Below are 14,952 nucleotides of genomic sequence, written 5' to 3'. Positions count from 1 at the left end.
GAGTGCAGGGCTGTGGGGTGGCTGCATTCACCCCACCCCCCCAACCCTCGGCATTGCCCGTGGGGACTGCGGAGGGGGTCAGAGAGCAGACGGGGTGAGCTGTGCTGTGGGCCAGAAATGGAGGCAACGTTTTGCCTTCCTGGGACTTGAGAACAGACGCATGTGGCTGATTGAGGGGCTCAGAAACAGACGGAGTTGTGTGGCTTTGGGCTCAGAAACAAAGGTCAAGTCGTGAATTTTTGGGACTTGAGAAGTGGCTCAGCAGGCAGGTTTTTGGGCTCAGAAAGAGGCACTAAGGCGTCTGGTTTGGGGGCCAAAAGCAGAATGCAGTTTGGCTGGTTTTGCAGGCAGGTGAGAGGTGGAGGGGTGTGGGAGGGCCCTGGGGGCTACGGGGGAAAGGAGGGGGTGGGGTTTGGGGTGGCATGGGACCCCGAAGCTTGGGAGGCCGGCGTGCACCAGGCCAAACTCCATGTCTGAGGTGGTCTCGGGGGGGAAACGCGCTTTTCAGACCCTACGTGCCTTCTTTGAGTTCAGCAATTATTTGTACGCTGCTTAGAATAATTATGACCTGATTAATAATCCAAAGTAATGAATGCTTAGAGAATGTACAAGGTGGATGTTTACTCCTAATACTCAAGCTCTGACAGTGATTGATTTACAGCCTTGTCAAAAGCTCAGGCTGTTGCCGGTAGCTGGAGCCTGTGAGGAGAAAGAGCTGAAATCAAGCGGAGTTTCAGTGCAAAGTTGAAGCGTCACCTAGCCAGACCTGTATCCAGCAGGAGCTGGAACGAGACAGGGTGTCCGCTGTCTGGAGCCGGCATTAGCCAGAACTACGATTCTCTGCGGCTGTGAGGAGCAGGAGCTGCAGCCGGACTGCCGACTGGCTGCAGCACCCCTTGGCTCGACGGCGGAGGCTCCTCAAAGAGTGCAGGATTTGAGGTGAGTTGGTGGGAGAGAGAGGAGCAGTAGGGCAGGAGCCACAGAGCAAGTGATTGCTTCTGAGTACAACGGATGCTTTACCTCTCTGGTTTTCTGGCTTCCACGGGAGATGACGGCTGCAACACCTGCTTTTTGGGGGCAGCACAGCACTTCCCAGGAGGGTACTGTTGCAGTAGAGGTCAGTGCTGGCTGGCATGTCGGTGACTGGGGGCGCTCTGTCTTGCAGGTGATGGAGAGGAACCTGGTGAATGCGGGAGCGTCCCAGTGAGATGACGTGCTCCTGATGAGGATGGATTCTGGAGCATGCTCTCTGAAAGGTAAGTCAAGGGGCAAAAGCCGTGGGTAGGGTGGGGCCAGCAGAGGCTCTACCATCAGGGCTGTGGAGAGGGCTATTTAGGCTTCCTTAAGTCTGTGGGAAGAGAGCAGGGTCTGTCCCACAGGACGTGCATGTTCTGGCCTGTGTCAGTGTACTTGTGTCGTTTGTGGTGTCTGTGTTCTGTCTTGTATGCAGTGCCTTCTCCACGTCTCTGTGGTGCCCCACGGGCTCTCTGCACGGCGCATGCACCGTGGTAGGCGTCCATAGGGTCTCGGATGCCTTGCTGCTTTGGAAAAGAGCCCATTGAGCACTCCCCGTCTCGTGAGTGGAGCTTATGGCGTCTTTTGCATCACAGTTGTTTGTGGAGGGTTGCCTTTGTGGAGGAGATCTGGGCCAGAATGACAGCTCTGCTCTTCAGAGTTCTGTTTCCATAGAGGTCCCTCCCCTACAGCACTTCACCCCCCGTGTCCTTGTGGGCCTCGGCCTTAAAGTCTGGCTCCTCCCACGTCGGTTGTTCTGGTTGTGTATTGCACTGCAGCACTCGCTGTCGGTTTTGACTATGCCTTGCTTTGCAGGGCTTTGTGTTCTGCAGGTGACACAGGGCCATCTGGATCCCCAGAGAAAATCCTTGAGCGAGGTTTGCCGGAGCGTACAAACGCAAGCGAAGGAGGAGCGGGAGCGGGGCCCGTTGCGAAACATCTTCCTTGGCTCCCGGTTAGGAAGGCTGACACCGTGGGGGCGTGTGGAGCAGCGACGCTGCCGAGGCGCACGGTGAGGCAGTTCCAGGGGTGGGTTTAGAATGGGGGTGATCTGCCACTGTGGCAGGTGGGCAGTGGAATGGATGTTTGGAGTGAGGGGTGGATCGAGTGGCTGTTGAATGAGCGTCAGTTTCTGAATGTGTCTAACCTTGTGTGTGTGAAGTTTTTTTCATTTCAGGTTGTATTTAATGTTGAGATAGTAAATGTTTTTTTAAAATTGTGTTTAAAATAAAAGCCTAGCTGGGGGTTCGGTGTCTCTCTTACTCAGACAGAACCCTTCCTCAGGCTTTCTCTGTGCCCCTGAGCTCTCTCACAGTCTTCACTGCTGTCTTGGATGTCTCCATTCAGTCGCTCATCCCCTGGGGACATCTGTACATTGCTGGAACGCCTTGACTTTTGCACCGTGTCCCAGAGCCGCCTTCTGTCTCTCTTTCAGTCTCAGCACCCTGCTCCTGCTGTCACCACGCCTACTGAGGCCAACCTTGTGCCCCGCAGCCCTCTTTTGGCACCGTGGCGCACTCTGCACCCTCCTTCCTCCCTGAGACCCTTTCCTGATGCCACCTTTCATCTGCAGAACGCTCATGTTGTCCTCTGTGCTAGCTAGGATACCTACCTGGTCCCCTGAGGACACCTGCAGTTTCTTCAAATCCCGTCTGAACTTCTTTATCACGTCCTTGAGCATTCTTTTGGGTGTCCTCCTCTGCTGCTGTCACGATGCCTCCTGAGGTCTTGGATGATCCCTGCAGCACACTTTTATCCCTGTAAGTCTCCTTTGGACTTGTTTTGTCGCAATAGCACCTCTCCTAAGATCTCTGTTCCCAAAAAAGAGCATTCTTTTTCTTCTTTATGCCACCTAGGATGCCTCCTCAGACCTTCTTTGTGTACCACAGCCCTGTTTTAGCTCTGTAGCGGGCTTGGATTCTCTCTCATGCCCTCAGAAACCCATCCTCAGGTGTGTTTGTACCTCAGAGCACTCTTAATCATTCTCTGTGCCATCTAGGGTGTCTCCATTTGGTCCCCGCCTCCCGACAACATCTGTACTGTTCAAATCCCCTCCAGACTTCCTTTCTCATGTCCCTGAGCCTTCTTTGGCGTCTTTGGCCCAATCAGGACCTCTCTAAGGGTGTCATGATGCCTATCGATGCCTTCAAGGATACCCCTAGCAGACTTCTAGCTTTGTAGCAGACCTCGCAGCCATCTCATTCCCTCAGAGGGCTTCCTGAGTGTTCCTGCTATCTGTGACCCAGCCCAGTCAGTCTGTCCTCCCTTCCCTCTAGCCGTGCCTCTGTTCGTTCCCTGGCCCTCTGATGACGTGTTTACTTGGTTCAGATCCCCTCGGGATTTAATCGTCATGTCCCCAGTCCTTTTTCTGTCTCTCTGGCTCCCTCGGAACAGTTCTGCTCCCAGTCACGATGCCTCCCAAGACCTTCCTTGTGGTCCGGTTCCATCCTGTAGCACTTTAGGTGGGGCCGTCTTTGAGCCGCACACGAACTCATTTGTTCCTCTGTGCTAGCCAGGATTCCCATGTTTAGTTCCCAGCCACCCAAGACCATCTGTACTCTGCTCAGGTGATCACCTGAGTTCCTCCTGGTTGTCCCTCAGCCTTCGTTTATCCATCAGCCCTGCCCCCACGATCCCTCTCCTCACAGTCGCAGTGCCTGCTGAGACCTCCCTCGATCTCCGCAGCCCCTTGAGGCACTCGATCTCCTTTTCTCTCTCTCTCGTTCTGTCAGAGCCTCCCTCCTTTCTTTGCTGTGCAGCGCTCCTTTTTCTTTCTCTCTGCCATCGAGGGTGTCTCCGTTTGGTTGTTCTCTCAGTCATCTGTAGTTTGCCCAGATGCCCTCCTGAGACTCCAGGGCCCTCGCTGTGTCTGCAAGGCTTCTTTTCTTACCGTGCTTCCTCCTAACTCCTCTACTCTGTATAACAGTGTCTTCCGAGTCCTTTTGCGTACTCCACCGCGCTCTTGTGGCACTTCAGCTCCCTTTGGATTTTGGTTTTTGGCGCTCTTCAGAGCACTCTTCTCTTACTCTCTGGCGTGTCAGCCTGCACACGTATGTGGGTTGGAACTGCCCTGCCTGGGGGCACAGCGATGTCGGTCAGGGGAAGAATAGCACTAAGAGTCTGTAGTTAATGTTGATTTGCCTGGACTGTTTAGGTACAGCCCGTACAGCCCCCTCGCAGCAAGCAGCCCTCAGCAGCAGGCAAGGATGTCACGAGGATGACAGGAGCTATCTGGGAGAGGCTGCGGGAGTGGTAGTTGAACAGATGGAATCTCAAAGGTGTTAAGGCTCCTTGTGTGTAGGGCTTAATGCTGTTTTATTTTTATGGGTTTTTTTAATGGCAGGCTGTAATGACACCCTAGACGGTGTTCCTACATGGAGTCAAGAACTCTGGAATTGTTAAGCTGTCACTCAACATCCAGGTGACTTGCTTAAAAGTTTTTTTCAGATCCAGAGGGACAATATATGCACCGAAGAGTGACAGAGGCAGCGAGCAGGGCACTGTAAGAAGGTGGGTCAGTGTGTGGTGTCGGAGGAGAAGACGTGACTGGTTGCTAGATGACTGGCTTATCGGTTTGGGGGTTTTTTTGTTTTGAAGGTGCAAAGCAGGATATCGGCACCGGAGGTGACTCGGGCAAGGTGAGATGAGTCGGCTGAGTTATTTTTCAGTTATTTTTCATGTGTCGTACTGTTGGTGAAGCTAGAAGCATCTCCTGTTGTCTGTGTCTTACAGGTGGTACCCAGGCCTCGACGTGGCGACCGGTAAATGTCAGAGGCAGGGTGGGTGAGTGGCCAAGGTAACGGGGCAGGAGATGGCAGTCGGTGTGGGCAGGCTGCAGGTTCAGCTTGTGCCTCTCGCTTTGGTTTATGCAGGTGCCACATGTAGGCTGGGAGGGGCGAAGCCGCGTGCCGCTGAGCAGTCCAGGACAATGAGGCGGTTGTTGGCTGGGTCAGGGTTTTCGTGCAGAGAATCATGTGGCAGCTCAATGAAGCATTTCTCTTTGGTTTTGCAGGAGCCGGGCAGGCTGCCTTTGGAATCGGATGAGCGTTTGAGGTGAGCTGGGTAGTAGAGAGCAGGAGCACGGTGCTGGTGATTTCTCGCAAGCACAGTGGTAGCTCTCTGTCTTTTGGTATCGTAGGTGCCACGGGCCACGCTGGCCGCAGCGTCCAACACTGGACTCTGTGCAGAGCAGCTGAGCGGAAAGCCCCGTGGCTGTTGAGGTGGAGGGTGTTGTGGCAGAGGTGTGTCAGCTGATGTGATTCTGACTGCTGGCACTGGTTTTTTTTGCAGATGATGAAGAGGAACTTGGCAGCTGCAGGAATGTCCCGGTTAGCTGATGTGGTTTTTGTTGAGGATGGATTCAGACCCCCAGCCCTCTGAAAGCTGAGTTGAGGGATGAGGGACCGGTGCCCTACAGTGTCTAATCTTGACTTCAGTTAGAAAGAGACTTTACAAAATGGAAACCTTTCTCAAGGAAGTTTCATTTTATGAACTCTCCATCAGAGTGGATCTTCAGAGATGATGTATTTGGCAGTAGTACTCTTGGGCGGTGCAGCTGGCCCGACATCCCTGCTAATTATGGAACACACCAAACCCCCCCCCCCTCGTCAAGTTGTACGGGTGTATTTTGGAGATAGACAGTCTAGTGGTATCAGCTCACAGCTGGGAGAGTTCAGGGAATGCAAAAGGAAAATCAAATACTTACACATCTAATAAAAACACTTCTATAAGCGTATGCCCACCTTTACACTAAAGAGTGAAGGACTGAGCTTTATTGTTTGTTTTACTCTTTAAAGTTTTACACTTCACTTCTGATTTTATTGACCCAGCAAGCAGGATGTGCAGCAGCAGCAGCGCAAGGGCTGCGGCTGTCGCGGCGGATCCGTCAGCCGTAGGTTGTGATGACGGTACGACCTCGTCCTGCAGCCTCACAGGGTTCCCTCCCTGCAGCCCTGCTGTAAGGACGGGATGAGACATTCCAACACCACCAAGAGCGTTTGCTTTTATGGGCAGAATGTGCTCGGGATCGCATCGATTGGCCTTGCTGGTGATTTGAGGAGTTGAAATTGCTCCGGCCTTGCCAGGGTGTGTTGTATGTGGAGCTGATTAGATCAGGTGAGTTCAGGATGGCCGGGCTGTCTGTGGGCAGTCCCAGCTGCTGTTCTCATTATGCAAGAAGCCAGAAAATTAACTATGGTGCAGAAGATAACAATGCACGTCCCTCATGCTGTACTTACTGCACTGGAACACAAAGGACGTTACTGGCTTGCGCCGAGTCGTTTGTTACGGTATCAAGCCCTGTTATTGGAGCAAGACGACATCACCTTAGAAAAAAGTACGGTACTAAATCCTGCATCTTTAATGCCGACAGATAAGAAAAATGACTCTAACCTTGATTGTTTACAAGTGATTGAAGAGGCATATGCCAGCAGACCAGACCCGAGAGATGCTCCCCTCCAAACTCCAGCTGAGGAACTGTATATACTGATGGAAGCAGTTGCGTTTTGAAAGGAATAAGAAAGGCTGGTTGTGCTGTGGTGACACTAACTGAGGATTGGGAAGCTAAAGCATTGTCTCCAAATACCTCTGCACAAAAGGCTGAAATAATTGCCTCAACCAGGCCTTTGGAATTAGCCAAAGGAAAAAGAGTCAGTATCTATACAGACTCTAAATATGCTTTTGGGGTTGTTCATGCCCATGGCGCTATTTGGAAAGAATGAGGACTTTGATCTGCCAGTGGCACACCTATAAAGCACAGAGCAGAGATTTTAAACTTGCTGGAAGCAGTACAGAAGCCGGAGTCACCGTGATACATTGTAAAGCACATCAGAGAGGAAATGCGGATGTAATCCAAGGAAATCGGAGGGCAGATGAAGCTGCAAAACCAGTGACGCTCAGTGCTCCTTGTGTTCTAATTCCATCAAGGGAAATGCAAGTAGAATCCCCGAGGTCTAAAGAGAAAGAAAATAAATTGGCTGAGTTACTAAAGCACAAAAGCACGGTGGAGGGTGGTAGATTACCCCACACGGGCAATGCGTAGTGACTCCTGAAAACATGAAAAGGTTAACGACTAAAACCCGTGAAGAAACGCATGTGGGAGCAGAAGCAGCGGTCGGATCAGGAAGACGTTATGCAGTCGGGGTCAAAATGTTGCTCACTGCCAAAAGTGTGAGTAACCCCTGTGAAATTTGTTTTAGGAACGATCCAAAGATACAAGCCCGACGCCCTCCAGGAGAGGTAAGAAAAGGCATAACTCCTAGTGAGTATTGGCAAGTAGATTTTTCAGAATTGCCAAGGTGTAACCAGTACTGATGTTTATTGGTACTGGTGGATGCCTTCTCCGGTTGGCCTGAAGCTTTCCCATGTCAAACCAGCAAGGTAACAAAGGATTTACTAAAAGAAATTATTCCAAGGTTTGGGGTTCCTTTACGAATGTCCTCTGACAGAGGTCCACATTTTATAGCTGAGGTTGTCAAGAATATGAGCAAAATACTAGGGATGGGGTGGAACCGACACACCCCCTGGGGGCCCCAATCCAGTGGACAGGTAGAAAGAATGAATCAAACACGAAACTGACAAATTGCTAAATTATGCCAGGAAGTCCAAGGAAAATGGGTTGAAGCTTTGCCACTTGCCCTGCTGAGGATTAGAGTGACTCCTAGAACTAGAGGAAGGATAAGCCCATGTGAAAGTCTATACAGCAAACCTTCTAACGTCAGTCTGACAGGGAGGCCCCAACGCTTGCATCTCGTAGGGGAAAAGGTATGAACCGAATACGTTATTGAGGTCCATCCACAAATGTGTCCTTTTAAGAGCACCTGTACCCCTTGATTTCCCGGCACACTCTTTCTGTGCCAGAGATCAGGTCTGCCTACGGACGTGGAAGGACGATCCCCTTGATGAACAGCGGAAGGGACCCTATCGAGTGTTGCTAACCGCGAGCGCTGCTGTGAAGCTGGGACGAGCGGAACCCTGGGTCCATGACACGAGGGTAAAGGAAACACCTCCTGGGCTGGGGCGTCTGTACCTAAGGGACCTTGGAAATTCACTTTAAGATGCAGTTAACGAATCGCACCTGCAATGCTGCTGAAACATTGGTTCATCTAGGTTGTACACAAGGAATATCTCTGGTTTGTATCCTTACAAGTGTGGGGAGAATAGCCGTATTAACCTGTTTGTACAGAGAATTTAACCTGTGCTAAGGATGGACATCAGAGTTGGAGATTGAAGTCTTCGGAAGTTTATGAGCGCTTCCATTAGATGGTATTGAGCGTCAGTTCTTGGTGATTGGAACTTGTTGCTTAATTCAGCGTATGGCGCTTTGGAGACAACCTAGAAAAGAACGGTGTGAGCCTTGCGTTGTTTACAACAGGGTAAGCCTCTCGGGGGGGAATTGCTACCAAGCGCTTTGCACTTGCCAGCGGCCGCGGTTAATCCCGGTGCTGGTCGCTATAGTTACCGTGGGGGGGGGGGGGGGGGTAGGGGAGCGTGGGCCGGGCTGGAGGAGCCCCCGTGGCGGGCAGTGAGGCTGCGGGCAGTGGCCCCTCCCTGTCCGGGGCGGTGCTGGAGGAGGAGCCGGTGCGAGCCGAGGGAGCAGCAGAGAGAAGGTGAGCGGGGCCGCGTGGTCGTTCGCCTGGCGGCTGCTGGGGAAAGCCGCGACGGGGGGGCCGCGCGTTGCGGCGGGACCGGCGGCAGAAGCCGCTCCGGGTCGGGGCCGGGCGGCAGCGGCACTTCCCGGAGCCGCGCGGGGGCCGCGCTCGGCCGGGCTTCCGGGTGCGTGGGCGATGGGGGGGGTGGGAAGGACGGTGTCCCCGCAGGGTCAGAAAGGCGGGACGGCCGCCTGTGGCGGTGTGTGTGTGTGGGGGGGGTGCTGTAGTCACGTGATCGGGGCTTCCGGTCGGCCATGTTGTCTCCCCGGGGCACGGCGGGAGCTGTAGTTTTCGCGCACTCTGCTGCCCGGCAGCTGCGTCGCTGCCGGGCGCGCGCGGCACGGCACAGTCCTCGCTACCGGCGCGGCCCCGCGGCGCAGCGCGAGGGGCGGTTTTGTGGCGGGTTCGTGCGGTTTCCCGCGGGCTGCCCGGGGCTCCCCGAGGACCGGTGTGCCCGTGCGCCAGCAGTGCGCATGCGCAGTGGCGCCCCGGTGCTGCCGCTGCAATATGGCGGCTGGAGGGGCGAGATTGCTGGCGGCGGGTGAGGGCCGAGGGGAGTGGTGGGGCGGGGGTGTCTGCTGCCCGCCGGCCGCCTGGCGGGGGCGGGACGGGAAGCTTCACTCCGCCGCTGCGGCAGGGTCCCGTTCCGCTGGAGGTGAGGCGGGCCGGGGCAGCCCCGGGCAGTTCCCCGAGAGCTGGTAGAGGGGAAGAGAGGCAGTTACCGGGCGCATCCGCAACTCGCCAGAGCTCCCCCTGAGCCGGCTCTGGCCCCGCTCACCCAGTGCAGCTGCCTCGAGCTCCAGCAACTGCCCTGAAGCCTGTCCCGTAGCCCCAGGCCACCGCCAAGCCCTGTGGTGAGGGCAGCAGGCTGGTCCTCGGTGCGTCTGCAGAAGCCTCTGTGGAAGGTGGGGCTCCGGCCGGGGGCGATCTAAGGTAGTAATGGTCAGTGCTGCTTCTTTCCCTCTTCCAGAGACCGTGCTGAGGCCGCGCTGGTCTGTTCCTGTCCTGGGGATGCTGTTCACTGCACCCACCTCGGGCTTGTGTGGGGTGTCTCTGCCTGGCCTTGTGCTTCTCACAGCACGGGGGCAAAAAGGGACAGGCGGAGCCTTTCCCGGCTGTGGACCGTGGCCAGGAGCTGCCACAGCTGAAGCTGGAGAGGCCAGAGAAAGGGAAAGAAGGAGAAAATCAAGGCTATGTGGGCAGCACCCGCCTCCCAGTGCAGGAAGAGAGAGCCTGCCTCTCTGGGTGAGGAAGGAGCCCTCTTCACAGTCCGCAGCAGGCCAGGCCGCCAGCGTGCACCCGGGGTCTGCGTGCGTCACCCCAAGCGCAGTACGGCCGCGTAGTGCGCAAGCAAGCGAGGCTGCGTGTGTCGGAAGCCTGGTCTTGTAAGAGGTGAGAGACACCCGCGTATTCTTTGAGGGGGAGGACAGCCAGGCGACTGGATTTTCAGAAGAAGAAGAGGGGCAGGAGGAAGGAAGGAGAAAGAAGCATCTGACCCGTCAAATTCTCCCGGCAGCGCCGAGAGCGAGAGCTGCGGTGAGTCCTGGGCCTTCGGGGCCCTGTCACCCGTCTTGTGCGTCCCGGTCCCTTCCTGCCCTCTCCTGTACCTCTCTCTTTTCCATGCTGCTGTTATTTCTGCCCCCCCCCCACCCCTTTCCTATACCTCTCCTTTATTCTTCTGTCCTGTTCCTCCGTCCTTCCTTTCTCACTTTCTCTCTCTTGTCCTACTGCTCCCTTTTCTCATTTCTCTCTGCGCTTTTGTCCTGCCTCTCCCTCCTTTTTTTCATCTTCTGTCTCTGCGCTTAGTGCCGTCACTTTTTAAATTTTCATTCTACGTATTTTAGTTTGCTGTTGCTATTTCGTGTTTCCTTAGGGCCGTCACTTTTTAAATTTTCTTTTTTCTACCTCTGTTCTAGTTCGGTGTCCATGTGTGATCATTTTTTCCTTTATTTCACCAATGCCTGTTGCTTTTAAAATGTTCTTTTTCCCTTCAGTGTCTTTTTAATGAGTTCTTCTCTTTGCTTAATGCCGTCTCTGTCTTTTTAAATCGTCCCCTCTTTTGTTCGCTGTGGCTACTTTTTAGTTCCAGGGCATGGTTGGACCAGATGACCTGCAAGAGTTCCCTTCCCACCTCAAACCGTTCTGCAGTTCGGGAGTCACAACTGTCACATCCAGGGCTGTGAGCTACCACAGGTGTGAGAAAGTTGCCCCAGGCTTCAAGGCCATCCCGAGCGCCTGCTGCTTTACTCCGGCCGCAGCGCTCCTGAAGAAGAGGAGAAGATAATTTTGCAGTGGTCAGGGCTTTTAGGGCTCAGTGGTCGTGCTCAGTGGGTTGCGTGGTTGGGTGGTTTGAAGGGACAGTCTGAGAAGGTGTCTGAAATGCCCTTGCAGGGTGGAGGGAGGCAGGAAAGCGGCGGGTTAGAGCTGGCAAGGGACTGCCCCGGGCTGGGGGGCGGTGTGCCCGTGGGTGCCAGTACCTCAGCTGCTGTGTCGGCATTGCGGGAGCCGTGGGGGTCGTGGACTTTACTCTGCCTCCCCCCAGAAAGCTCTGGCTGACGAAGTTATGCCACAACAGAGACTGCAGCCGTCAGCACCACGGGATGCTGATAATGACCAGCACAGGCCTCGCTGTACTGTCGTTTTCGCTGCTGCTTGCAATGGATCTGCAGTGGCCTTTGATTCGCGGAAAAAGACTCTACAACTCGAAATGGAGTTATAAAGCAGGTATGTTTTACTCCAGCCGGGGTGCAAGGGGATTTCTCCACAAAGCTTGCACACCACCAGCACATTTTACCAAAAACTTACAGAGTGTGGATATACATATTCACTGGATTACATAACACAAACATGCATATGCATGAGTAAGGCTGGGTTAGTTCTAGAGGCTGGTGCCAGCAGTTTATGTTATCTTTGCACCTGCGCATTGCCTCCTGGGGGGCGTCTTCGGGGTCTTTGGGAGGAAGGCTCGTAGTCTTTCTCACCTTGTGTTTTCCCCGGAGCATGCGCAGATTCTCTTAGCCAATTTCTTGAACAACAAAAATGTTTTTCAGCCGGTTTACTCATGCTATCTTATTTAAGGGAAGCAATGAAACTTCTGCCATCCGTATATGGCTATCTTTACTCATTACTGAGGCCGAACTAGTTAGAGCACACCTGATCCTCAAGGACAAAGCCATGATGTTTTGCTGAACACTGCAGTTCTTGGTAGATTTTGACAGTAAACTGCTTTGTTTTGATGAACACAGCAGTCCTTGGTAAAATTCCACAGAACAGTCCGGGCAAGCAGGATTCTTAGCAATATTAAAAAATACTATAAGTAATACTATAACTTGCTAGAAGTAAGGAAATAAGTTGCTAAGCAGTTTTCTACAAGTAAATAAGTCTTCCCCCCCCCCGCCCCCCCCCCCCCCCAAAACAGTTTTCTTTTCTTTCCTTGAAGAACATCGATGGTGGGAAAGCTTATTTGGATGGTCACCACCAACAACAGGACTGTTTAATTCCATGTTTCACTCGGTCTGATTTTCCTAATTCCAACTTTAATATGTTTAGTACTTCTAATAGTATTGTATATTAAGGTTTGGAGGATGGTTAAACAGATCACTCAGTTACAAAAGTATCCCTGTGTGTATACTTCCCTAAAATATTTTTTTTTAATAGAAGCTAATAAAACACAAAATTCCCTTCAATTATAATTGGATTATGGCATCATCTGTTTATAGGCATAGAGGCAAGAGGCAACCACACTGCCAGTCTATGGACAAGATAAATTGACTTTAGTCACGGGGTGGATTGTGGTGGTGCAATTCTTACCCCTCCCCGCTCCTCCTTGTTGGGCTTCTTGGTGCTAGGTGTGATTCCACCCACATTCCCCCGAGCTATACACCGATCTGTGGAGATAAAGCAATCATCTCGTCCTCGGTGTCTTTTGCAGGGCTTTTCCCAGCTGTCATTATGCTACTTGTCTGACTTTGGCTCACTGTTTGACATATAATTTCCACTGCACTCGCAACAGTCGCGGCTATGTAATAATGTTCTCTCTTATCTCCTTAACCTGCATTGCTCTAAATTTCTCATCTCCCGGAGTTTTGCTCGCTATTGGTGTGTGTGAAGGTGCCTTGGCTCTAAAAAGATGCCTGACGCATACTGCTTACATCTCAGAAGAGCCACAAGAAATGAAGTACTGTAGCCCAGGTAATAGATTGTGAGGGCGGGAAAGTGGCTGTGGGGGGCGGAGCAGCCGCCTGAGGGGAAGGGGGCGGGACCTGCCTGTGGGAAGGGCGAAGGGCAGGAAAGTCGCTGTGAGGGGCGGAGCGGCCGCCTGAGGGGAAGGGGGCGGGACCTGCCTGTGGGAAGGGCAAAGGGCGGGAAAGTCACGATGAGGGGTGGAGCGGCCGCCTGAGGGGAAGGGGGCGGGACTTGCCTGTGGGAAGGGCGAAGGGCGGGAAAGTCGCTGTGAGGGGCGGGGCGGCCGGCTGAGGGGAAGGGGGCGGGACTTGCCTGTGGGAAGGGCGAAGGGCGGGAAAGTCGCTGTGAGGGGCGGAGCGGCCGCCTGAGGGGAAGGGGGCGGGACTTGCCTGTGGGAAGGGCGAAGGGCGGGAAAGTGGCTGTGAGGGGCGGAGCAGCCGCCTGAGGGGAAGGGGGCGAGACCTGCCTGTGGGAAGGGTGAAGGGCGGGAAAGTCACGATGAGGGGCGGAGCGGCCGCCTGAGGGGAAGGGGGCGGGACTTGCCTGTGGGAAGGGCGAAGGGCGGGAAAGTCGCTGTGAGGGGCGGAGCGGCCGGCTGAGGGGAAGGGGGCGGGACTTGCCTGTGGGAAGGGCGAAGGGCGGGAAAGTCGCTGTGAGGGGCGGAGCGGCTGCCTGAGGTGAAGGGGACGGGTCCAGCCCTGCCAGATGCAGCCAGGAGCCCAGAGCAGATGAATGCCCGTTGCAGTTGTCCCTGCGGGAAGCACTGGAGCACCAACTGGGTGGGAAAAGCTGATCTGTGAGGTTTTTTCGGGGGGGGGGGGGGGTGGGGGGGGTGGGGGGGGTGGGCAGCGCGGCCGGGATTCTGGTGGTGCTGTGGTGAGCTCTGTCCACGGGCCGGCGTCCTTCTCAGACCCAACGGCGTCCCTCTCAGACCCAATGGCGTCCTTCTGCCCTTGCAACAGCTGGTGGTGGAGAAGAAAGAAGAGACAAACATGGCGTGCGGAAGGACCCGCAAGGCAAGAGAGAGTGGCAGGAAGAGTGGAGGAAGTCTAGGCAACAAGTGGAGGAAAGAGAAGGGTGCTCCGGGCAAAGCAGCACTGTGAGGGGCGGAGCGGCCACCTGAGGGGAAGGGGAGCACCGTCGCCGCCTGCGGGCGGGGGGGAGCGCCGTCACCGCGAGGCAGGGTGGGGGTGGACTGGAGCTGCCTGGGGGGGGGAGCGCCATCGCCTCAGGGGCTGAGGAGGGTCCAAGGCCCCGCTGGACGCAGCCAGGAGCCCGGAGCAGACGAGTGCCCATCACAGTCATCCCTGCAGGAAGCACTGAAGCACGAACTAGGTGAGAAAAGCTGATCTGTGAGGTTTTTTTGGCTGGGGCGGGGGGGGGGGGGGGGTATGGGGGGGGGCACGGAGTGCTGTGGGGACCTCCCTCCAGGGGCCGGCTTCCCTCTGTGCTCTGGGTGGGGGAGCTGCTGCCTGACTGCACTCTCCTTCTGAGCAGCAGCTCCTGGAGAAGAAAGACGAGGCATCATGAGGAGTGGCGGGCTGAAGGGAGGAGCGGGGCAAGAGAAGGGAGCTCTGGGCAAAGGGGCTTCCCCGCTACCGGGGCTGCGGTCACACAAGACCATTGCTGGCACCTTTGGTGCCCTGGCCGGCACTGCACTGGGTGACCTCCCTGTAAGCAGGGCTCGGGTCTCTGGCCTTTTGCCACCTTGCCCCACGGTTTGGCTGCCTGGAGAGAAGGGCGTCCCTGTCAGGAGAGTGAGCGGCGCTGTCTCCGTGCTGAGAGGGAAATGGGGCTCTCCAGACCCCACGCCCACCCTGTAAGCAGGGGAGGGCTGTTTACCCAGCCCTGGCGGCTTTCTGGCTGCTGGCGGCCTGGCCAGCGTGACCCCCTGGAGTCGGGGCGTGTCACGGCATTTGTCCCTTGGCCAGCTGTGAAGGCCCGCGGCACGTTGAGTCCCTGTGGCCTCCGTGCATCCTGCGGGGCAGGTGTGGGGCTCTGCTCTCCTGCTCGTGGGAAGGGATGGCTCCCCAGACACTGGCTGCACAGAGCTTGCTCTCTCTTCTGGGAAGTTTTGTTTGTCCCTGTGTGTGTCTGTGTGTGT

The 14,952-nt window shown here is 55.0% G+C and overlaps 1 protein-coding gene across 9 annotated transcripts; it reads left to right on the top strand.

Annotated features, from left to right (window-relative positions):
• The first annotated feature begins 8,842 nt into the window (after window positions 1–8,842).
• Window positions 8,843–14,001, top strand: LOC141929929 (uncharacterized). Of its 9 annotated transcripts, none has more exons than XM_074840033.1 (7): window positions 8,843–9,204; window positions 9,634–9,992; window positions 10,083–10,199; window positions 10,753–10,856; window positions 11,239–11,387; window positions 12,747–12,854; window positions 13,811–14,001. In XM_074840033.1, the coding sequence occupies exons 1-7, from the start codon at window positions 9,171–9,173 to the stop codon at window positions 13,969–13,971; spliced, it is 1,032 nt and encodes a 343-aa protein (XP_074696134.1). In that variant the 5' UTR covers window positions 8,843–9,170; the 3' UTR covers window positions 13,972–14,001. The 9 variants fall into 9 exon arrangements, with proteins under 9 accessions (XP_074696134.1, XP_074696133.1, XP_074696135.1 ...); XM_074840032.1 differs by having other exon boundaries at window positions 10,747–10,856; XM_074840034.1 differs by having other exon boundaries at window positions 8,844–9,204; window positions 9,634–9,908; window positions 10,747–10,856; window positions 11,206–11,387.
• Window positions 14,002–14,952: the final 951 nt, after the last annotated feature.

Source organism: Strix aluco, chromosome 14 (genome assembly GCF_031877795.1).
Source record: "Strix aluco isolate bStrAlu1 chromosome 14, bStrAlu1.hap1, whole genome shotgun sequence".
Taxonomy (NCBI): Eukaryota; Metazoa; Chordata; class Aves; order Strigiformes; family Strigidae; genus Strix; species Strix aluco.
The sequence above is the reverse complement of the archived record's forward strand: the minus strand, read 5'-3'. Positions and strand labels throughout refer to the sequence as shown.

Excerpts from the sequence above, each read along its gene's own strand:
- LOC141929929 (XM_074840030.1), top strand. The coding sequence starts at position 9,171 with ATGGCGGCTGGAGGGGCGAGATTGCTGGCGGCGG. Across the intron at positions 11,388-12,746 it reads GAAATGGAGTTATAAAGCAG|TTTTGCTCGCTATTGGTGTG; the intron begins GTATGTTTTACT and ends CATCTCCCGGAG. Across the intron at positions 12,855-13,810 it reads AATGAAGTACTGTAGCCCAG|CTGGTGGTGGAGAAGAAAGA; the intron begins GTAATAGATTGT and ends CCCTTGCAACAG.